The 24,738-nt window shown below is 33.9% G+C and overlaps 3 protein-coding genes and 2 non-coding genes across 6 annotated transcripts; 3 read left to right on the forward strand and 2 right to left on the reverse strand.

Moving 5' to 3' along the window:
• The first annotated feature begins 3,928 nt into the window (after positions 1 to 3,928).
• LOC127082860 (aspartic proteinase-like protein 1) lies at positions 3,929 to 7,953 on the forward strand. 2 transcript variants are annotated; one of them, XM_051023092.1, is made up of 10 exons: positions 3,929 to 4,464; positions 4,554 to 4,692; positions 5,463 to 5,710; positions 5,823 to 6,050; positions 6,149 to 6,287; positions 6,357 to 6,427; positions 6,531 to 6,630; positions 7,069 to 7,129; positions 7,233 to 7,304; positions 7,479 to 7,953. In XM_051023092.1, the coding sequence occupies exons 1-10, from the start codon at positions 4,172 to 4,174 to the stop codon at positions 7,718 to 7,720; spliced, it is 1,593 nt and encodes a 530-aa protein (XP_050879049.1). In that variant the 5' UTR covers positions 3,929 to 4,171; the 3' UTR covers positions 7,721 to 7,953. The 2 variants fall into 2 exon arrangements, with proteins under 2 accessions (XP_050879049.1, XP_050879050.1); XM_051023093.1 differs by lacking the exon at positions 3,929 to 4,464 and having other exon boundaries at positions 4,553 to 4,692; positions 5,429 to 5,710.
• An 8,422-nt stretch (positions 7,954 to 16,375) lies between these two features.
• Positions 16,376 to 17,498, forward strand: LOC127082861 (heavy metal-associated isoprenylated plant protein 23). The gene is made up of 2 exons (XM_051023094.1): positions 16,376 to 16,876; positions 17,001 to 17,498. The coding sequence occupies exons 1-2, from the start codon at positions 16,711 to 16,713 to the stop codon at positions 17,294 to 17,296; spliced, it is 462 nt and encodes a 153-aa protein (XP_050879051.1). The 5' UTR covers positions 16,376 to 16,710; the 3' UTR covers positions 17,297 to 17,498.
• A 1,446-nt stretch (positions 17,499 to 18,944) lies between these two features.
• LOC127087850 (protein DMP9-like) lies at positions 18,945 to 19,601 on the forward strand. Its single transcript, XM_051028766.1, has one exon. It carries the CDS (start codon positions 18,945 to 18,947, stop codon positions 19,599 to 19,601), a length of 657 nt encoding a protein of 218 aa, XP_050884723.1.
• A 2,741-nt stretch (positions 19,602 to 22,342) lies between these two features.
• LOC127089966 (small nucleolar RNA R44/J54/Z268 family) lies at positions 22,343 to 22,430 on the reverse strand. Its single transcript, XR_007791511.1, has one exon. It is a non-coding gene; the product is annotated as a small nucleolar RNA R44/J54/Z268 family (small nucleolar RNA).
• An 83-nt stretch (positions 22,431 to 22,513) lies between these two features.
• On the reverse strand, positions 22,514 to 22,586 carry LOC127089960 (small nucleolar RNA Z267). The gene has a single exon (XR_007791506.1). It is a non-coding gene; the product is annotated as a small nucleolar RNA Z267 (small nucleolar RNA).
• Between the last annotated feature and the right edge of the window lie 2,152 nt (positions 22,587 to 24,738).

A 24,738-nucleotide genomic window follows, 5' to 3' on the forward strand; every position in this document is an offset into this window, starting at 1 on the left:
GATATTGATGTTGATTGGATCAGTTACCATCAGAGTGTTGTCGATGTGATCGGTTCATCTTCCGTGGCCACCACTCCATCTGAGGTAGTAAACGGTTATCTGGAGTGGTATTATCGTGTTTCCCATCCACGGTTGGTCCCTCCCCATCGTGACGCTCCTAGAGAGGTACCCGTTCCTGTATATGACGCCGGGCCATCTGATCCTGATTGGGCTCGTGTATCTACATTGATTCGTCGCTATCTGAGACAGGTTAATGCTGAAGAGGAAGATCCACAGTTTTCTGATTTATTTGAAGCTTTGCATATTTCTCGTTCACATTGATTATATGTATTAAGCTTTGAATATAATAGACATAATAATATAGATTTCATGTTTTGATTACATATTTATGTTTTGATTACATAATCATGCTAATACAGGTGTAAGTAATTGCCAATGTTGCATACGTCCTGCAAATCCTAGCATCCAAGTAGTTGCTATATGAGAACGAAATTTCTTCCAATCTAATGTGACCGGTGGCAATGGAAACCCCTCTTTCATGTTAACCTGATAAAGTAAAATAATTAAAAGATTAAGTCATATAACATAAAATATTAACTGGAATAATTAAAATATTTAGACATATAAATACATACCTAAACCCAATGATTCTGGTTAACAAAACCAATGCAATAAATAGAGACATTTGGTGAATGTGAACTTGTCATCGGAAAGAAAGTGAGGCACGAATTGCCTAAACAGACAAGTACAACATTATAACGATTCGCTATCAAGTAACCCATATCTGGTAGACTCATCCATTTTTCAGGTGGCTGTGAACCAAACGATTCTATCATCAAAGATTCTCTCACAGCTGACAACCGATTAGAAAATAACTTGTCATACAAAGTTGACCTATCCTTGTCTATTAATTCCAACCCCAACTCTCTGCGAACCATTGACCAACCATCCTCACCATATCCATGCAATGATGCAATGGCTCTAAATCCACAATTACCATCTGATTCAACATTAACTACATCTTCAATGTATGACCTAATATGATTAGGAAATTGAACAATGAATTGTGGTTGCTTCTTTGATAATTTGATCTTCTTCAAAGTCTGTGATGGTTGAGATTGCCTTTGTGAAGATTGAGATGCCTTATCAACATACTCATGATACGAAGGGTCCCTATAAACATCATAATCTGCTGGTTTTTTCCCTTTCTTCTTCACTCCTCCTTTGGTTTTTATTTTCTCAGGTGGTGGACACAATGTTGTCATTGTTGGGTATGCTAGTTCACACACCCTACTCCTTAATGCCCTTTTCCCAATAACATCTAATGACCTAAATCGTCTCCACAACTCATCCTTTGCAACCGTCATATCCACCTCTGATCCATCATCTTCACCTATCTCTAACTCAACTTCCATAGTTAGTTTCCTCCAATGAACATGAACAACATCAATGGGTATCCGTATACCACCTACTCTGTATCTTCCTAACTCACAAGCACAAGGTAATCCATAAGATGTTCTAAGAGTACAACCACATATTTGCCTGTTAGTTCCAACATAATCAACTCTCAATAACTCTTCAGCAATACGTCTCAAAGCAGCTCGAGATACGGAACCACGCAAATAACCATAAAAGGGACTTACGTGCGCGTGCTCAACTTCATAAAAACTCTTTTGAAATGAAGCTCTAATGTTTCCCAGTTGTAACCTCAAGTTGTTATTCATGGCTTCCCAACATTTGACCATGTCACCTATACTGTTTCCTAACATCTGCTTTAACTTCCAATGAGCAGATTCAACCCTAAAAATATCAGATATAAAAAATACCATTAGATATTGAAAATATCAAATATTAAAAATATCAGATATTCAAAATAACACATAAAAAAACATAAAAATAATATCAGATATAAAAATAACACATACAAAATTATAAGACGTACCGATTAGTCGTTGTGTTACCCAAATGTAGGACTCGATTAATCCATGCTCCAACAAATCTATGCCTATGTAGAGTCAACCATGTGTCTTTCACATAATTAATAAATCCACTATAATCAACACATGCTTGCTCAATTTGATGCAACCGCTGACCATACTCAACCTCATCACTAGCCCAGACAACTTCCATCCATAATGTGTCTATCGTCTTTTGCAGGTCATTCACCACATGTTGTTTGCATTTGGCACCAACGTTTTTGTTAATGTGAAATCTACATAGCAAATTAATCGAGTTGGGAAACACAACTTCAATTGCTTTCATCAAAGCAAGATCTCTATCTGTCAAAATCACTTGTGGACACATGTCTTTCTTCACAAACAACTCTTTTAATTTCTCCAGTACCCAGCAAAAATTCTCTGTTTGCTCAGACTCCATATACGCAAATCCAACAGCAAAAGTCAACTCAGTCGATGTCATGCCAACAATTTCAAACAAAGGTTGTCTATATTTGTTTGTCTTGTAGGTGCTATCCATAACTAACACAATCGAAAATATATTCAACAACTTAACTGAATCAGGATGTGCCCAAAATATCTCTTTCACCACTTCCGAGTCATCATGTTTTCTACTCCAATACACATATCCTGCATCCTCAATAAGCTTAAACAAATGTTGTATCTCACTCCTTGGACCTCTTATCTCTTTTTCTATCACACTCTTATGCTTGTATACTTGTGTAATCCGAGTGACATTCTCAGGAAACTTGTCTTGCAAGGAAAGCAAAATGTTTCTAGGTGCTACATGTCTCTTTGCCAAATCAGCGACATGTTGCTTCTCATCTGTGGTCAACCTACCAATAAACGAATGACCTTCTAATCTATCAGGTAAACCATGATTATGTAACCCACATTTTACATCAATCTTCCAACCAGATCCATCTTTCGCCGGAGTCGACCTGATTTTAAATGGACATCCACATTTCTTGGAAGCACTTTGGGTACCACTATCACTAATCTTGTGTTTCCCACCTTTATCACAACCAAATATTATTTTGTTACTTCTCCCTCTCTTCCCCGTTTCAGTATCTGAACGACTGATAATAACAATTACTTTATTGTCGATTCCAACCTTTTTAATCCATCTGATAACCTCTTATCGTGTACCAAATCTTTCCGTCGTCATAAACGCATCAGTAGTATCTACACATATTTTGGGAAGATTTTCCATTTCTGTAAAAAAAAAAAAAATTAAAAAAAAAAATTAAAAAAAAAAAGGTACCGGAAGACTTTAGGAAAGACTTCCGGAACACACATAATGCATACCGGAACTCTTTGGAGAAGAGTTTCGGTATGCAAATTTTTTTGAAATTTTTTTTATATGAACCGGAACTCTTTCCTTAAGTGTTCCGGTTTGTTTTTTTTGTGTTCCGGAAGTCTTTCCTAAAGTCTTCCGGTTTGGAAAAATACATACTGGAAGTCTTCTCCAAAGAGTTCCGGTGCGAGGGGTGTGAATGTGTAATTTTTGCAATTTTCAACAGAATGGTAAAAATGAAATGATAAATTGGTTAAAACCAATTAAGGATAAAATGAGAATTTTTAAATTTTTGTAGGGGTATGGGATTAATTGTAGGGTTACAGGGTAAAATTTTCTATAGAAATATATGAGATAACATATAAGAAAATATATGGAATATGATAAAATCGCAATATGCAGGAAGCCCACAACAGCAAAAACAAATGGACACGTAGCAAAAAAGACCGTTTTGTTCTCAAACACGGTGGGGCAAGTATCCGCGTGACGTTTCGTTTCATCCTAGCATTACATTATTGTTCCTAATAATTAATTTTTATTTATTTTTAATTTCAAACATATATTATATTAGTCATCTTCATAAGAAAAACACATTAATCGTTGATAAAAAAAACATATTAATGATCATGTATGATGAGTTTAATTAATTACAAAATAAAATAATATCACATTTATCTTACCTTTTTCCATCAGTTAACTACTTTATTCCGCCACCCACAAATAGAAAACCAAGTTTGTCACTCTCATTCACACTCACTCAGACACACCACACACAGTGATGAATGAATGAACGATGATGCACACTACGCACCCCTCACTCAACAACTCATAACCTCTTAATTACTTTCACTAATTAACACTAATCTCGACCTAATCACTTTCTCCATCGGAAAAACAAACTACTAGATCTCGATCTCCGATGCCGTCACGGTGGCGGTTGTTGCTTCCGTTTCTACTCTCGGTGACTGTTACTTACGCAATGCAGGTTCCGACCACCTTTTCCACCAAGCTGGTTCACCGATTCTCCGAAGAAATGAATCCGGTTCCGGTTCAGACCGGTGACTTGCCGGTCCGGCGGAGCATGCACTACTACCACAGGCTTCTTAGATTCGACTTTGTCAGGCATAAAGTTAACCTCGGTGGCGCTCGTCACCAGCTTCTGTTTCCTTCTCAAGGTAGCAAAACGATGTCGTTTGGAAACGACTTAGCCTGGTAATTTTTTATTCTTCTCCTTTCTGTTTTTTTGTTTTTGATTTTTGAATTTTTGACTCTGATTTTTGTTGTTTTTGCAATGATAATAGGTTGCATTACATGTGGATTGATATAGGGACACCGAGTACTTCGTTTCTTGTAGCATTGGATGCTGGGAGTGATCTTCTTTGGGTTCCTTGTGATTGCATACAGTGTGCTCCCTTGTCTGCCAGTTTCTATGCCAGTTTGGTATGTACACTAACTTGTAATTGTATGAAAGAAGGTCTCTGAAATTAGAGTTTATAAAGAGTGACACCCTTCATTTTAAAAATCCGTTTAGTAAGGATGAGTTAGATACTATATAGAAAGAGTCTATCCATCGTATGACCCACCATTTATATATATGTATCAAACGCTCAATAGTGTTAGGCGTGAGGGGTGTAATGGAGAATACCTAAGTCCTGGTTTTATAAGGATGAGTTAGATTCAATATGAAAATGTAATGCCTTGATGTGTAATTAGATTGGATTTACTTATTTGAGTTTAAATACCAGCGTACACATTTGTGGTACTATTTAGGAGAGCTTATGAAAGCAAATTAGGACATTCATAAGTTGTTTTCATCGTATTTCCACAAGTTCTTCATGATAGCTTATATGAAAAAACTTATAGTGTGTGAAATCGGTTTAACTTTATCTTTTGTTATAGGAATAGCTTATAGATAGAGACTCATGATAAGCATTTATTTATGCTAGTCAAAACATATAATTAGAGATTTGTCCCTGAAATTGATAAAATCTAAGTGTCAATGTTCATGCCACAACCCTCTCTCGTGTACTATTTTGGTAGCACTGCTAAATACTAGTAATGGGAAATAACATGTTAGCACCTCAGCTTTATAGGTGCATGTTTGGGTGAAGTTTTTAGAGTCTAAGCTAAGAGTTGGTGGCTGGTTTAGCACTTATTTCCAGTAATTGATTGGCAGGTGCTCCCTCACATATGGGGCATCTATTATGCAGGATAGAGATCTGAATGAGTATAGCCCTTCTAGTTCGTTATCCAGCAAGCATCTATCTTGCAGCCATCGGTTATGTGATATGGGTTCAAATTGTAAAACTTCCAAGCAGCAGTGTCCGTATACTATCAATTACATGTCAGAGAATACATCAAGTTCTGGATTGTTAGTTGAGGACATATTGCATCTTCAATCCGGCGATGGCAGTGGCAGCTCATCTAACTCTTCTGTTCAGGCTTCAGTTCTTGTCGGGTATACCCGATTGATTGTGTTCTTGTCACTTCAACATCCCTTTGCCTGATGACAGTGTTTCTCTTTTGAACAGTATGTCCCTATCGACTAACATCAATTTTGTTGAATGCAGGTGTGGTATGAAGCAAAGTGGTGAATATTTGAATGGCAATGCTCCGGATGGTCTCATTGGTTTGGGACCTGGAGAGAGTTCAGTTCCGAGTTTTCTTGCTAAATCAGGATTAATCCATGATTCTTTTTCGTTGTGCTTTAATGAAGATGATTCCGGTAGATTATTTTTTGGTGATCAAGGATCAACCGTGCAACAGTCTACTCCATTCTTGCCCTTGGATGGATTATTGTATGAAATTATCTACATTTAATTATTTTACAACCTTTTACTATACTAAAATAATTTCAAAAATGGTCTCCTGCTAATTATGATACTTTCCTGCTCAGTTCAACCTACATTGTTGGAGTGGAGGCCTGTTGTATTGGGAATTCTTGTCCTAAATTAACAAGTTTTAATGCTCAGTTTGATAGTGGGACATCGTTTACGTTTCTTCCGGGTCATGCATATGAAGCAATAGCTGAGGAGGTACTTTTGTCGTTCGAAATTCATGATTGTAAATCTCTTCTGTGGATATTTATATGATTTTTTTGACAGTTTGACAAACAAGTAAATGCTACAAGATCAACCTTTCCAGGATCTCCTTGGGAGTATTGTTATGTACCCAGGTGCATTTACTTGATAGATCTCTTTCTTTCCCTCTCCCGCCTCTTCTCTCGGTTCTTGCTAGAAAATTTTGGTCTTTCTGATGATGTTTTTTCTTTTAAACAGTTCGCAACAGCTGCCTAAGATTCCCGCATTGACACTCACGTTCCAACACAATAACAGTTTTGTGGTCTATAATCCCGTGTTTGTATTTTACAACGAACAGGTAGGTGTGGATTATGTGGTTCCTTTTTCTTTTGGGAGGTGGGGTGAAAAGTAAAACATATGATCATAAGAGGCTTTATCATAAATGTAGATATAGACTAGTTATTTGCAACCAGTTATTTAAGAAATACTTCCCTTTATGTCTACCTAATAGAAAAGAAGTGCCAACTTTTGAACTTTTATTTACTATGTGGGCAATGAACAAATTTATTTTTCTCTTGTTCTATTTTGCAAGAACAAAATAGATTTTATATAAAACACATTATTATACTTATTTTCTAGTGTCGTATTTTAATGTTTAACATAGTAATAGAAAAAGTTTTCCACATGAGAATTCAGTTTTCAGTTAGCTGTCTTGGTAAGAAGGGAAATGAAAAAAAGGGTAATTTCTCTTGCAACAGACGTAGCTAAATTATAATGACCGGTTATTTTGGTGCAGGGAATTGATGGATTTTGTTTAGCAATACAGCCAACCGAAGGGGATATGGGAACAATTGGACGTAAGTTTACATATTTTCTCTAGAAAAGTATACTGATTTTCCCCTATTCTTGATTCTGAAGAAAAAGGTATTTTGACCATAAAGCTAATTAAATTATTTGCAGAAAATTACATGACGGGATACCGGTTGGTTTTTGATAGGGAAAACAAGAAGCTAGCATGGTCACGCTCAAATTGTGAGTCAGTTTATTTCTCACAAAACTTACTTATTTATGGGTTTTTTCCCTAACCGATGGGTATATATCCCCTGATCACGTGCATCCAAAGAATGAAGGATGCCACTACTCGGAATTCATGTGTTACGATCCATATATGTTTTTAGCTTAAGTTCAAATCTTACTCATTTGTAGGTCAGGACCTCAGTCTTGGTAAAAAGATGCCCCTATCCCCTCTAAACAAGACATCATCGAACCCGCTGCCTGCAGATGAGCAGCAAAGAATCAAAGGGCATGCAGTGGCTCCAGCTGTTGCTGGAAAAGCTCCTCAAAATCCTTCAGTTGTTTCATCTCAGACATCTCCAATGCTTTCACACTGGCAACATTGGCACTGCTATTGTTTGCTTCTATTTCAACTTCTGTTAGCCTTTTACTAAGACGTTCACGTTCGCACTATTTCTAGTAGCCTGTCTAAAAGTGTTACATGTGTATCTAAATCTGTCATGTTCTGTCCTAGGTTTGTAAGTATGTTAGATCTTACACCCTTTCTATGCTGCCTGTTGTTTTTAACAGTCAGCATTAGATTCCTAGAACTCGTAGTGAGGTTATGTAAATTAATTTGTTTGGTATTAAGGGTTCTTTTATTAGAAAGTTTAACTCATTTTTTTTATCATGTTTTTAAAAAAATTTGTGAACTGAAATACTTGCGGCGCAAGTATTTTCAACGTAAAATAGCTGTAGATGCTAGCATTTCAAATTTTGTAGTAATTTCAACGTGAAATAGCTGTAGTTATGAAAACAAGTTGGTAGGATCATGTTGTAGATGTTAGAAAATTCGGTAAAATTAAATGGATCCAGGACTGAATCGTGATTGAGAATCACTTTCCTTAAAAGTATTTCAAGCACTCTTTTATTATGTCTTAGAGTTGGAAAATGCAAGAACACTCAGGATAATATCAGCCTTAATTTCGAGTCTGCACAAGACAAGTGAAGAACCCGAAATGTAAGGAAGGTTTTCTGGAATTTGGAAGAGAAATTCGTTTTTAGTTCTTATGTTATTTTTCTGAATAGAATCATATATTTATAGGAGATATGGATGTTGTTTCAAAAGTTTGCAACCTTTGATGAAACAACACCATTTCACCATAAAACACAATGTTTCATATATGACACTATTTCATGAAAAGATATGAAAATTGAATTCAAAATTCAAACAAAACAATAACTAAAAAATTGAATTCAAATCATTAAATGCTATTTAACTCTTTTGGCATTTTGGAACTAATATTGCAAAACAATTTCCAACAATCCCCCACTAGTTCTAATAATGACAAAAATCATTCCAGATAGTGAAATATAAAAAGTGTTAATACAGTTAGGTATCTTTCGATTTTAAACTTAACCTTAGTGAGGATAACGCAGAGTTTAATCGGAATGTTTGGTAGCAAAGCTTTTAAACCATTAATCCATGGGATCAGACCGGCGTTACCTTACACACACTCTTTAAAGGTTCTTCCTTTACATATCTCGCTTAGCACTTATTTATGGCCATATGCTATCCTTTTCATGAATTTTTCATGAGAGAAACTCCAACTCTCACTTTGAGACGGCACCATCTCAAAATTCACATAGGTGAGGTTCATATAGCATCCTTTCCAATAGATACTCTTCTTCGTTAATGAACTTCATTAAGAGGTTTTGGAAACCTCAACCCTCAATTCAACACAGTCAACCTTATTTCCCAAATTCTTGACTTACATCCAATTCAACGACTTGTTGTTACCCATTGAATCTTGAAGTTAATGTTTTGTTAACATAAGATTGGGTTGCTGCCGCTGTCGGAACCTTTATTTAAGGAGTTTCAACCCCATTCCTCTCGAGGTTGTTCGTACTAAGTCTCTGGCCAATGGCTTAGTAAACGGATCTGCTAAGTTATAGCATGTTCGTATGTAGGTGAGTGAAATGATTCCATCCTTAATCAATTTTCTTACGAACGAATGTCTAAGTCCTATATGTCTAGACTTTCCATTATACACTTCGCTGAATGCTCTTGCTAATGTGGCTTGGCTATCGCAATGTATCATCACTTTTGAGACATTGTCTTTAGCCAATGGAACTTCCAACAGAAGATCCCTCAACCATTCCGCTTCTTGACCGGCGGAAGCGAGAGCCACAAACTCTGATTCCATGGTCGAAAGTGTAATGCATGTTTGTTTCTTGCTCTTCCAAGAAATTGCTCCACCAGCAAGTGTAAATATCCATCCAGTTGTAGATTTATGGTCTCCAATATTAGATATCCAACTCGCATCAGTGTATCCTTCTAATATGGCAGGGAACCTTCCATAGTGAAGACCAAGGTCCTTGGTTTTCAGTAGATAGCCAAAAATCCTTGTAATTGCCTTCCAATGTTCATTACTTGGATTACTAGTAAATCGACTCATTTTACTGACTGCAAATGATATGTCGGGTCTGGTACATTGCATTAGGTACATTAGACACCCTATTGCACTTGCATATTCCAATTGAGCCACTGATCTTCCATTATTCTTTTGAAGTTTGTTGGCATGATCAAATGGAGTGGTTACTTCCTTAAAGTTTAGATGTTTAAACTTATCAAGCATTTTCTCAATATAGTGGGTTTGACTAAGTTCATAACCCCCACTATTTCGCTTAACCTTAATCCCTAAAATTGTGTCAACAAGTCCAAGATCTTTCATCTTGAAAGTGGATGTTAGAAACTTCTTTGTTTCTAAGATTCCTTTTAAATCATTACTAATGATCAACATATCGTCGACATAGAGACAAAGGAATATTACAGTGGTTTTGCACGTCTTTGTGTATAAACACTTGTCACAAGAATTAGGAATAAATCCATTTGAGAGTATTACAGAGTCAAATTTTTGATGCCACTGTTTTGGTGCTTGTTTTAGTCCGTATAAGGATTTGACAAGTTTACACACCTTTTGTTCATTTCCAGGAAGCAGGTAGCCTTCCGGTTGTTCCATGTAGATTTCCTCATCGAGATCTCCATTTAGGAACGCTGTTTTAACATCCATCTGATGGATTATAAGATCATTCAAAGATGCTAAGGCAAACAACAATCTAATAGTAGTTGTTCTTGCTACTGGTGCGTATGTGTCGAAGTAATCTATGCCTTCTTTCTGTCTAAATCCTTTTGCCACTAATCTGGCTTTATAAGTGTTTAGAGTACCATCGCTATGGTATTTCTTCTTAAACACCCACTTGCATCCAATGGGCCTTGATCCCTTAGGTAAGTCAACAAGTTCCCAAGTGTGGTTTGATACAATTGAATCCATTTCATCTTGGATAGCATCTTTCCAAAAAGTGGAGTCCCTTGAAGTTATTGCTTCCTTATAAGTTTTTGGATCATCTTCCACTTGAAGAATAATCGGAATGCGTTGAACAAAGTTCTTACAATTTCCCTCAACAAGATAAAAGGAAATAGATTGAGAATCAATCTCATCTGGTCCTAGATTCTTTGTTTTCCGAATTCTCTTGCTTATCCTAGGCTCGGGTTGTGGTTCAATGATTATAGGAGTGCCTTCAGTTTGTATTTCTACAGTCCGAGAAGAGTTATCTTCATGAGATTCTTTATTAGTGGCCGACTCCGATCCTTTATCCTTTGTGATAAGGTTTTCAAAGAATTCTACATCCCGGGATTCAACAATTACATTAGATTCTAGATTTAAGAGTCTATATGCTTTACTGTGTTGTGCATATCCTACAAAAGCACATCTTATTCCTCGAGGACCCAACTTGGTTCTTTTAGGGTCCATGTTTTTGTAGTATGCCACACACCCCCACACTTTAAAGTAACCGATATTTGGCGCTCTGCCTTTCCATGACTCATATGGAGATATACCAGTTTTCTTTAACGGAATTCTATTGATTATATGACAGGCGGACAATAATGCCTCACCCCACAAGTTAAGGGATAATTTAGAATGCATCAACATGGCATTCATCATCTCTTGATATGTTCGATTCTTTCTTTCTGCCATGCCATTTTGTTGCGGTGTTCGTGGTGCCGAACATTCATGTATTATACCGTGCTCTTCACAGAATGCATCAAATTCAATTGAAAAGTATTCGCCGCCCCTATCACTTCTAAGGACCTTTATACTTTTATTTAATTGATTTTCGACTTCTGCTTTATAAGTCTTAAAGGCATTAAATGCATCATCTTTATGCTTTAAGAGATATACATGAGTGTATCTAGAGGAATCGTCTATGAATGTAATAAAGTATCTATTCCCTCCACGTGTCAACATGCCATTAAATTCGCACAAATCTGAGTGCACAAGATCAAGTAATTTCGTTTTCCTTTCAACACTTTTGAAAGGCTTCTTAATCATTTTTGATTCAACACATAATTCACATTTTTTGAAATCCTTTATATTACATGAAATTAGTCCAGATTTAATTAGTCTCTTCATAGAACTAATACCACAATGTGCTAATCTATTATGCCATAAAGAAACGGAATCAAGCATGTAAACGGAATTAGAAATTTCATTAATAATATTATCATTAGTACACAGTTTGATCATTCCCTCTGCGGAATATCCTTTTCCAATGAATACACCATTACGGGTCAAAATAAGTTTGCCCGATTCATATACAGATTTAATACCCGGTTTTCCCAATAAATCCCCACTAACAAGATTCCTATTCATGTCTGGAACATGAAGCACATTTACAAGTGTAACTTTCTTTCCAGAAGTGAAGTTAAGTTCGACCGAACCGGTTCCAACAACTTTAGAGCGGACTTCATTTCCCATTTGTACCTCTTGTCCATCAATTGCTTCAGAATAGGTTTTGAATGCAGCCTTGTCATAAGTAACATGCACTGTAGCACAAGTGTCATACCACCAACCTTGAACTTTTCCTTTGATTGCCATAATTTCGCTCACTGTAGCAATTATGTCATCATCTGATCGAATTGCATTGATCTCATTTTTTGCTTTATTTTGTCTGCAATCTCGAGCATAGTGTCCAGGTTTACCGCATACGAAACATCCGTTCTTTGGACCTTTATGACCGCCAGAGTTCTTGAACTTGTTATGTTCTTTCTTTGGTCCAAGATGACTCTTTATGCCATCATGTCTCTTCTTTCCCTTGTTGGTCACAGCGTTTGTTTTGAAATGAGTAGGGGGTTCTGATTTCTCCCTCTCCTTCGATTCCTCCTCGATTCGAAGATGTTTCTGAATTTTCTCCAAGGAGAAGTCCTCGGAACTGTGCAACAATTTCTTTCGGTAGCCTTTCCATGAAGGTGGTAATTTTGCAATAATTGCACCGACTTGGAAGGTCTCAGGGATGTCTATTTTTACTGCCTTTATTTTATTGACCAGAACTTGCAATTCATGCACTTGGGGAAGAATGGGCTTAGAATCTAAGAATTTAAAATCGAAATATTTAGATATTAAGAACTTCTTCGTACCTTCCTCTTCAGCCTTGAACTTGAATTCTAGTGCCTTCCATATTTCTGTTGCCGATGGATTGTCTGTGTAGAGGTCGTAGAGACGATCAGATAAAGTATTCAGAATGTGTCCACGGCAAAGCAGTTCGTCCTCCTTGCGTTTCTTGCGCTCCTTCTTGAGTTCTTCCGAATCATTTTCTGTTGGTTCAGGTATTGGTTGTAGGTCGGGATCAAGAACATAGTGAACCTTCAGGGCAGTCAATAGGAATGTCATCTTGTCTTGCCATCTTGTGTAATTTGTTCCATCAAATCGATCTAACTTGACAAGATCCTGGTTCATCACTTTGATGCTTGAAACAACAGCGTCTGAAGCCATTATGTTACTAATACTTTTAAGATTGTTAGAAAATTCGGTAAAATTAAATGGATCCAGGACTGAATCGTGATTGAGAATCACTTTCCTTAAAAGTATTTCAAGCACTCTTTTATTATGTCTTAGAGTTGGAAAATGCAAGAACACTCAGGATAATATCAGCCTTAATTTCGAGTCTGCACAAGACAAGTGAAGAACCCGAAATGCAAGGAAGGTTTTCTGGAATTTGGAAGAGAAATTCGTTTTTAGTTCTTATGTTATTTTTCTGAATAGAATCATATATTTATAGGAGATATGGATGTTGTTTCAAAAGTTTGCAACCTTTGATGAAACAACACCATTTCACCATAAAACACAATGTTTCATATATGACACTATTTCATGAAAAGATATGAAAATTGAATTCAAAATTCAAACAAAACAATAACTAAAAAATTGAATTCAAATCATTAAATGCTATTTAACTCTTTTGGCATTTTGGAACTAATATTGCAAAACAATTTCCAACAGTAGAAACAAACAAATATAAGAGAAATATACACAAATTTTAATAATGACAATAAGTTCTTTGTACCAAACAACACCATGCCTCCTACCAACTTGTTTTCATATCTACAGCTATTTCATGTTGTCTACACTGTTTTCTTGAGAGTTTTTTAAAAAAAATATATATATGTTGGTATTGCATATGTGTAGTTGTTGGATAGTTGAAAAGGGAAGAGACTAGACATTAAGAATCCTAAGACAGTAAGTATCAAGTAGGGGTGTTCGTGGTGCGGTTTGGGCGATTTTTGCGATAAAAATTATCCGAACCGCAAGAGAAAAAACATGCGGTTTGGTTTGGTTCGGTTGACTTTTAGAAACCAAATCAAACCAAATCAATGCGGTTTGGGTTGGTTCGGTTGGTTCGGTTTTTTATAATATTTTTATTGAGACATATATACTCCTATAAATAACGACATTATTAAATAACATCAAAATTTATCGTATTTAGACAAAAGACAAAAATGTTTCATTCAATATACAAAAAATCAGATTAGACAAAAGTGAAATAAAAGATAAATATAAATAGTAGTATAAAATAATATCAAAGACATTATAATAAAACATTAAAAAAACATATGAGATGAGAGATTAGAGAAGATGAAAAAAAGAACATAAGAGATGCGAGATTGAGAAGAAAAATGAAATAAAAATGTAATTGGAAGAGAAAATAGTAATATAAAAGATAAAAAGAAATAACATAATAGAGGACTTATTAGAGTAGAATAAGTGAGACCTACATGGAAAAGAAGATGAGAAGAATGTGTGATACTATTGTGAGAGAACTAAGAAGGTTGAAATTGAAACCCTAAATGTGATTAAGAGAAAATCGTTTGTAATTGTAAGGTTAAGGCATACTAGGTTTGAGGTTTGGGATAAGTGAACTTTGGGTTGTAAATAATGCGGTTTTGGTTTAGTTCGGTTTGCAAAATACAAACCGTAAACCAAACCAAATCGTGCGGTTTTATTAAAAAATGACCCAAACGAATCCGAACCAAATGCGATTTTTTGCGGTTTCGATTTGGTTTGGTTTGCGGTTTTCTATTGGGTTGGTTTGGTCTTGAACACCCCTAATACCAATTAAAGCCAATAAGAATCCTCAAACTCTTTAACTCTCACTTTCTCGCAAAATCTCCTTTAAACATGTCTCTCAATACCCACAACCTGTTAGGCCTTTTGTTGTAGCTTCCTTCCTCGTTTCCTAGTTAAAGTTTCTCCATTTATACTCTCTAAAAAACAGATAGAATCTATGATAACAAAAGATGTCAATGCAAATTATTTTCTGTCCTTTAAATATTGTATCAGTTCTATAGGAATTTGAAACAAAAATTGGATTTTATCATGTATCAACATTTTATTGACAAGTATTTCTAATTCTTACTTTCTCGCATCTCATAGTTACTTTTGCTTAGAAGCGTGACAAAAGTTTCCCTTTTTCGTGTCTTGTATTTTGGATCAAGATCACTCACTGCCACAAGATTAGAATTGGTGTGGTATGGGTTGCATGTTTCTCAATTCTCATGCACTTTTTGCTTCACTTTTCTATTTTCTTGCCTTTTTCTTTTCACTCTACTTTTGTTTCCCAAAAGTGATTATGAGTGCTTTTGTGCACGTAGTTTCTACGTTGATTGCAAAAAGCTTATGCAACGGGTTGCTTCCATTGTTTAAATTGCTTCTTTTGGATAAAATCTCATAAATGGAAGCAGTAGAAATCAAATGCTAACTTTATCAAAAAAAAGTTAGTTGCTACATTTTAAGTATATGTTGAATTTTATTTTAGAATATACAATATAATTTTTGAAATGTGTAAAATTGATTTTATTGTGTTTCGATCATTTTAAAATTAATTATAGATAAGCTAAGATTCGTAACTTTTGAATCTAAACATGAATTTTGTATTTAAATTTATATTTCAACTCACTTTTACATAAATATATTTAATTATAAATCATTTTAATTTTATCAAATAAATATTTGGATGACATTATAAGAGATCTCTTTCGGCTTTATCAGATGTCATGAGTTCAAATTCAGACATGAACACATCTATTGACGGTGAGGTTTGTCGTACATTGTAATCCTCTCCGATTTGAAGAATTAATTATTACTATTGTCTCGTCTATAATGATATCTTATTTAAATATTAAAGTTTAAAAAAGAGCTTACAGAAACAAATATTAAAAATCGTTCTAAATGATCATTTGAGTTTTGCACATTTCTTAAAATAATAACTAAATCTATTAATTTCAATGATAAAAAAAAGTTTTATTTATTAAAATATTTTTATCTATAGTAATTAGTGAAATAAATAGATGAGTTGAACTATAATAAATAAGAATATATTAATAGAAAAATCAATAAAAGATTCATTGATTGATATTTAAAGAGATGATTAATTTAAAACAAAATAATATTCCAAAGATAACACTTGAGAAAATTGGGACACTTACATAAGAAAATTGTGACCCTTACAACTTCATCGGTAAGCTAAGATTTTATTAAGATTCATAGCCGTTGTAAACTTTTACAGCGCTTCAAAATTGTGTCACCATCTAATAGTTAATCATTCATGTTTGGAGTTTGTATATGCTTTCACTTTCCTCAATTAATCATTATTCTTCAATTTGAATTGAAGCTTCAATCAGAGAGTTCTCATTAGCTGTCATCTGTTATACCAAATTTTATTCCCTAATAAATAATATAGTTAAATGTCAACCGAATATACACCACATTGAAACAGTACCATAAAATTTCAGGGTGCCAAAAAAAGGCTCTTTTTCATTTTTAAAAGTTTATCACTTACCTTTCATCTTCTCTTTATGAATTTGATAAAAGGACTTCATAAGTTGGCTTTGTCGTGTAAATTTTTTGAAGGGAAGTAAAAGAAACTCTTCAAAGAGAAACATTATTTATATATCATTAGAGGGTAGAGAAGGAATCTTTTCATTATTTTGCATGAAAGTTCCTTGCAATTTCTTTGTTTTGGAGCTCCTTCCTTTTTTTTCAATATAAACTCATAAACTCATCAACTTCTCAGCTTTGAATTGTGCTAAATAATAATATACATAGAAATGGGAGTTGGAGGAACTCTAGAGTACTTATCTGATCTAATGGGAAGTGGCCACCACCAACACAAGATCAAGAAGAGGAAGCAATTACAGACGGTCGAGTTGAAGGTGAGGATGGATTGTGATGGTTGTGAGCTTAAAGTCAAGAAAGCCCTCTCTTCGATAAATGGTAACTTACATTTATCATTCTATTTTTTCATATTATTATCAGGGTCACGGTCAATACCGTATCTGGTGTCTGTCTGTGTGTTTGTGACAGTATCAAAGTTTTATAGCATTCTTGCATGGTGCAGGAGTAAAATCAGTGGAGATAAACAGGAAACAGCAAAAGGTGACAGTAATGGGGTATGTGGAGGCAAATAAGGTCCTAAAGAAGGCCAAGTCAACAGGGAAGAAAGCAGAGATTTGGCCTTATGTGCCATACAACATGGTGGCTCATCCATATGCTGTTTCTTCTTATGACAAGAAGGCTCCTCCTGGATATGTGAGGAGATTGGAGGCCACCACTGGAATGGTTACTACATATGAAGACTCACATCTCACCAACATGTTCAGTGATGAAAACCCAAATGCATGCTTCATTATGTAGATGCTGAGGAAAAAAATGTTTTTTTTAGCAGAATAATGTAGATTTTTTAGTTTTAAATGTAGTGGGTTATTTTGTTTTTCTCTATTGTTTCTATTCTTAAGTATTTGTTTCTCTATTGTGTGGCAAATTGAGAAAATGGGAAGTGATGTTGCTGCTATTATGGTTTTGCCAAATCTCTTATTTGATGAGTTCTTTTGTTATTTGACTCTTTGTTTCATCTGTTTGAGGCTGTTTTTTTAAAGGCAAATAATGTTCATGAGTACAAAGAGTGGAGGATCCAACTAAGAAACAACAACATAAGAGCATCCACATCCAAAGAATTTATTTGGGGTCTTTAAATGGATCCCATTAAATTTTTTATATTATTTTACACATTTTAATTATTTAAATAATCCATCTATATTTTTTAAATATCCATAAAATTCATCTAAAACTCTAAAGTGAGTCCCCTTTGAACACTACAATATACCCTAAATTTGATTTTATATATATTTCTCATCCAAGTTTAAGTCTAGGAACGTTGCTACATATACAAACGCTTCCAAACAAAAGCACGACCAAATACGTTGAATATCCATTGTTTTTTGACATGGTTATTCATGCTCTAACGTATAACACATCAGACATATGAGTATCAGGCACACCAAACAATCCTAGGAAAAGAGAAGAAATCATCAGGAAAAAACATCATCAAGAAAAAAAAATACAAAAAACACCAAAAAAACACACACCATAAAGTACAAAGAACGATTAAGTCAAAAGAGTCAATTGAAAACTCTCGTACCACTATTATCTTAGACATAGAATAGGATTATCAAGCCAAACAGAGAATATAAAACATAGCCACAAACTTGTTTAAGAATCATTTTCAAGGAAATAAAATGCTTTTATCTAACAAACAAACGTATATGTAAAAACAACATTTTTACATGATTTTATAATGACTAGATTATCGAATTTTAATACACTTCAAATCCTTGAGACCTTAAAAAAAAAAAAAAACAACTATTTCAAGTATCCACATTTGATATAATAACAATACACACAATGCAATGAGAGTCCTAAGATAATGAGGAGTTTTGGGTTAGTACTTAAAAATTAATCAAATCTTTAGTTTACATGTGATCTGCTACTACTAAGGGCGAGTAAGAAAAGTTATACATTACAACAATAGCAATTAAACCTTATCCTATTAAATTAAGTCGGTTATATGGATCAACTTTCGTCATAATGTTTTATCAATGACGATGTTTCTATCCAAATTATTAACACACTTTTGGAGGTAGAGTTATTGCGTAGAACAATTTATCCAATTTGGAATGTAACTTCAAATAATTGTGCTACAAAATAAGGCATGGAAAACATGCTCAAATATAAAATTTAAAAAAGTTAAATATGACAAGAAAAAAAGATTTGGATTTGAAATTAAAAAAAAAGACGGCTTACGTCTTAACATTCAACACAATTAAGTGGCAAATCAAAGTCCTAATTAGTTAACCGTCAAAACATAACCGCTCACAAGATTTTTTAACCGATGGGAATGTACATTTCCACTATATATACAAACCAACATTCAAATCCAATTCCATTCATTCATTACCATAACTATTGAATCACTCACACACATGTTCTTCATAAATAATCAAATATGGAACAAACTCAACCAGAAATTGGAATCAAAGTATACAATGTAACACCAGCGCCACAGGAGGCCGTGGGTGCCGTCACAACCCAGTCGTCCGTTCCACCGGAACCCGGGAAGAAGCGTCGCGCCATAATGGCAAAAGGTGTTCAAAAGACCCTCTCAAAAACTTCCCTACTCGGAAACTTCCTTCCAACCGGAACACTCATCACATTCGAAATGGTCCTTCCATCAATCTACAGAAATGGCCAATGCACTCATATTCACACCATCATGATCCATTTCCTCTTAATCATGTGTGCACTCTCTTGTTTTTTCTTTCACTTTACAGACAGTTTTCATGGCGCCGACGGTAACATTTACTACGGTTTCGTTACTCCGAAAGGGCTGTCTGTTTTCAAACCCGGACTCGCTGTTTCGGTTCCTAAAGATGACAAGTATAAGGTAGGGTTTCAAGATTTTGTGCATGCGGTTATGTCGGTTATGGTGTTTGTGGCTATTGCTTTTTCGGATTATAGGGTTACTAATTGTTTGTTTCCTGGACATGAAAGAGAGATGGATCAAATTATGGAGAGTTTTCCAATGATGATTGGAATAGTTTGTAGCGGTTTGTTCCTTATTTTTCCTACTTCAAGACATGGAATTGGATGCATGTCTGCCTAATTTGTCAGTATATATGTATTAATTTGTGTGTTTGTTTGTTTGCATATATCATGCATTTATGTTTAAACAATGTGAAGACTTTGTAATTTCAGATATAGTAACATTTGATATATTGGAACCATAGTGTAATCACTGAATGTGTTATCTTCTTTTGTTTTTGCAAAGGCCAAATATAATAACATAACTAGCAGAATCACACTAAATTATATCCATGGTTTTCATAAGGAAATTGAGTTTTGTGGTTAGAAATTTTGAGATTTGACGGAAACATATGAAGAAACTTAGGCAAAGTTTACTGTGTGGTTCTTAAAGTGGAAGGATGTTTGATTTCAAATTACGCTTCAATTGCAATCCGATTCAATTGCAGAAACTTTTACATCAGCAATATTATGGCCGTCATTGTTTTAAATTGCAGTTACGGTTATTGCGATTGCGGTTATTGCGATGCACGTAGTGTCAATTGCAAGTGAATTTTGATTGGAAATATTTTGAAATACAAAAATATAATTTATGATTTTTATAAGTATATTAAATTTTGGAATTCTAAATTTTAATATTTTTGAAGAACATACTTGAAAAACATGGTGAAGCGGTCTAAAGTAGTTTCTACTCCTTAATGTTCAAAAATATGTGATTTCAAATTACACCGTAATTATAGTCTAATGAGGTTGTAGAGACTATCACATCAACAATATTGTGGCTATATTGTGGTTGTCTATGAATAATCGTCGAAATGCAAAATATATGTCCTAATGAAAGACAAAGTGATAGCGTAATTTAAGATGCTTTATTTGCCTCTTTTGTCTGAAATGTTTAAAAAATTGCATGCTGTCTTTTCTAGATTCTAAGGTTTTAATTTCAGTTTATGGCAGGAATTGTATCAGTATCTTGTGAAAAGCTAATATATAGTTACATGATTCTTCATTGTCAACTTTTTTAAAAGGGTCATTCACAGTTTGAGTCTATAAACAAATCAAGGAACCACCAAAAGACAAATTTCAAAAGGGTAAACCAAATCAAACCCAGATTGAAGAACTATATATCTTCCAAGTTCAAACTCTTGTAACATTTGAAACCCAAATGGAAAAAGAAAAAAAAAAGATGGTTCTTGAAGTAATCAATAACCTGAAAGATGGATTGTGGTGGCACTTTGTGAGTGGATTTGGCACACAGAAGATTGAACAGTAGAGAAAGGTGGTTTTCTCAGCAGATACAGAGTGAGTCAACATGAAACCAAAAGCATGTTACTTTTGAGAAAGCACTGCACTTCCATTTCAGTACAATTGATTTGGTGACCAAAAAGTGGCTTTGAAAACACATATTTTATACTTCTAGACTTCTAGTGAAAGAATGAAGGTTTAATTACTTGTATTTATTCCTTTGATATATATATATATATATATATATATATATAATCATTGTTCGGGAGTTTGAAGAAAAAAAGAGACAAGAATTTTGAAAAAAAGAAAGAATAGAGTGAAATGAATTGAATGATTTTAATTAAAAAGATTATGAAGAGTTTGTTTTTATTTATAATACAAAATTCTCATATTAGATTTGATCGTAAAGGTAATATAAAATAATATAAAATCTTCAGATATCTTTTATATTGATATAATATCTTGAAAATATAAAATATAAAATACATAAATTCAATTTTAAAAAATATTGAAGATTTTTCTATTTGTTCTAGAAATCTCCTCTCCCAAAGCCTTCATCCCTCTTGATAGAATTGAAAAAGATGAAATGAGAATCTCAAAGTGTATTATTATTATTGTGTTGAAAAATTTTCAATGAAGAAGACTATGTTTATATACTAACCTTATACAAGACATTCAAACTTAGCAAAATACACAAACTTAACAACTTATGTTACTTACTAACAACTAACTACATTCTAACTAACTAGTAACCAATTACAACTAACTATGTTAATTATTAAGAGCTTTCAAAATGCTTGAGCAAAGATTTCTCTAACATTCCCCCTAAAGTTCAAGTGGGCCTTTCAAAAGTGAACTTGAGCTTGGACTTCAATTCTTTAAGAAAAAGTCTGGTTCTTACTTCACTAACCGTCTTTTTTTTGTACTTTCCCACATTTCAGCGTATTTTTACACCTTGATCAAACTTTAAAACAATCATTTTTTACTCTAACCTTACTCTTAACACTTTCATTCTACCATCATAATTCTTCATCCCTAGATCAAAAATTTCTTAATTCAACCAACATCTCTTTAATATAACTAAATTTGGACTTGACTTGAAGGATAATGGAAACAATGATCATCCAATTATGATAACAAATCAAATGTGAAAGAAATAATTTAAAAAACTATTTTACCCTCTATTGAAACTAAAAGCATGTTTTTTGTTAGTGTCAATTGTAATTCAAACTATGTAAAATTAGTTACTTACTAGTAGTTAAATTGGTTACAAATTTGTTGGTTAAGTTAGAAGTTAGTTAGCTTAACTAACTATATTTACTGGTTTACTTGCTAATTTGTAAGTTGAAAAACGTACTTTTGAAAAACGTACTTTAGTTACTTTATTATAAAGTAACTGTTATAGTTTGTTTAAATTCAACATAGCAGTTTCGTAGAGCCTATACGAGAATGTCAAGTAAGAAGAGAAACATTAATCCTCTCATAGAAATGCGAGAATTTTTTTTGACAAAGGTATAAAATTTATCAATGCAAATCAAAAAAAAAAATTGAAAACATCATCTAAAACATGCCAATATACATTATGCATCAGAGAGATTCCCACGACAAATCATCATTTTCTCTAATTAGGAGATCTGATGTCCCTGTCTGTTTTATCATCACTTGCAAATTGTATAAATCGTTCGACAATTGATGGAAAAATAATTAACATAAATAAATACAAGATTGAATTTCAGAACTGTATAATCATAATCAGTGCCTCAGAGTAAAATTAGTTTCATAGAAATTAATCTCAAAGTATATTTAACACCATCATAGGCACAAGACAATTGAAATGTAGTTTACATTAATCACATTAAAAACATCAAAATAGAAAAGCTAAAAGCTAAGGATGTTCAAGGAGAAAAGGAACGACAGAATAACAAACCGCGGTCGAAGAAGAAAACACTTGTTGAGGGTTTGAAGGAATTAGGGTTTATTGAGAATGAATGGCCGCACGAATTTATTATGATATTCATCGATGACCCGTGCCGTTGGGTTATTGAAGAATTAGCCCAAATTATGTTCACAATTTACATACCCTGGTTTTACTTATACGCCTCCTTTTGAAAATAAAAATATTTTAGGATTTACATAATTTGGAATTTTAGGGAAATGATCATTTTAGACTATGTTCATTTTTAAATTTAATTCTCAAATTTTAGCTTGAATATTTTTATGAAATTTGAGTAACAATTGTTAAAATATAAATATTGAAACCAATTTGTAGAATTTTAATAATTTTATAGAGACAAGCTTCCACTTTATAAAAAGTTCAGAATTAATTAGTTTGAATAAATTATCTATTTATGATAATGGGTCTTGAAGTGAAACATTCTTAAGGATATAATGAGTAGGGCTTGAGGAGAGTATTATAGTATTTTTTTTATATTCGTAGTTTGAACAAATCTTTGTATCTGAATCTATATATATATATATATATATATATATATATATATATATATATATATATATATATATATATATATATATATATATATATATATATATATATATATATATGAGCACCATCGATTATACCGTACTCGTATTTTATGGGTGTCTAAATACCCTTACTAATACTTGTTATCCACAGTTTTAGTAAAAATAAATCTATCAATTGAGAAATATCATATCATTTTGTAATATCCAAAAAAGTATATGTGCGTGTTCCCCTTGCCAGGGCAGGGAGACTCAGAGACCTTAGTAGGTATATTACATAAATGGAATGACGGCACGGTGGAAAGTAGCCATGTGTGGTGAATCTTGAGGTTATTTAAGGGACTAACTCACGTGAGGTGAGAGGACTTGTTGGTAGTCGATGCTGCTAGGTTGCAAGCGGGCGGTTAAATAAACATTGTTAGGAATGCTGGGAGCAAAGAACTCTCTGAGCAGTATTTAGTGGATATGACTTAGAGTCATTTCCCATCCCCCTGGGGAGAAGTGTTTATTGAGGCTCTATTGGGCATGCGTTATAAAGTTAGTGGACAGTTAGACCCCATCTTCATGACCAAGGAAGTGGTCAAGGGAAAACGTAGTCTTACTAGAACCATGGAGGAAGTGGTCCCGCCTCTTGAATGACTCTCTTTAGTTAGTCATTGTGGGTCCATCTCATCACTCACGTCTATTGGGCGATTATAACAATGAGAGCACAATCGGGCGGGTTGTATTTCTGTATCTATGCGACCTCTTGGCCCATTATAGATGGTCATTGACTTCGTTGGGCGCCTCGTCTCTCGCCTCATTAATGGCCTTCCTCGTAACCTATCCTTCCATAGGGTCCAACAAAAATATAACACTACACATTTTAAATTTTTAATAAATTAACAAAAAAAACTTAAAAGATTTTATTGTTGATTTATGAAATAAATGAACATTTATATTAAAATGTGTAATAATTTAATTGTGATGTATTATTTTAAAGAGATTGACATACAGTTTTTATACGTTGACATAAATTAAAATATATAAATACATATTGTGCAGGTATGGGACGGAGTAGATGTTGTTGGATCATCATTAGGAGCATCCACATTGGGTCAAGAGAAACAAACAAGTGAGAGAGGCATCACGTATTTACTCAAAATCTTGAGGTGATAGATGTATAGGTCATCTCACTTATAAAATGCTCAACAATCTCCTCCTCAAGTGTGAGTCCATCCACTATGTTCCTCCTCAACCGAAAGTTCTTTCATCCACATACACTTGTACCATCATTGCGGGCACTGATCGGTAAATTATCAAGTGTACTAATCTTCCAAAGTAATAAGGGAAATTTCCCCAAGTCTCGATCTCAAGGAATGATTGATGATACAGACTTCTGGTTCTGTCTTAGTTAAACAAAAGCCTTGGGGGTTTGGATTGTTTGTTTAAACAATTAAAAATAAATTACAATAGAAGGTAAATACAACAATTTCACAGATTAAAAGATATTATGG

This window comes from Lathyrus oleraceus, chromosome 5 (assembly GCF_024323335.1).
Source record: "Lathyrus oleraceus cultivar Zhongwan6 chromosome 5, CAAS_Psat_ZW6_1.0, whole genome shotgun sequence".
NCBI classification, from domain to species: Eukaryota; Viridiplantae; Streptophyta; class Magnoliopsida; order Fabales; family Fabaceae; genus Lathyrus; species Lathyrus oleraceus.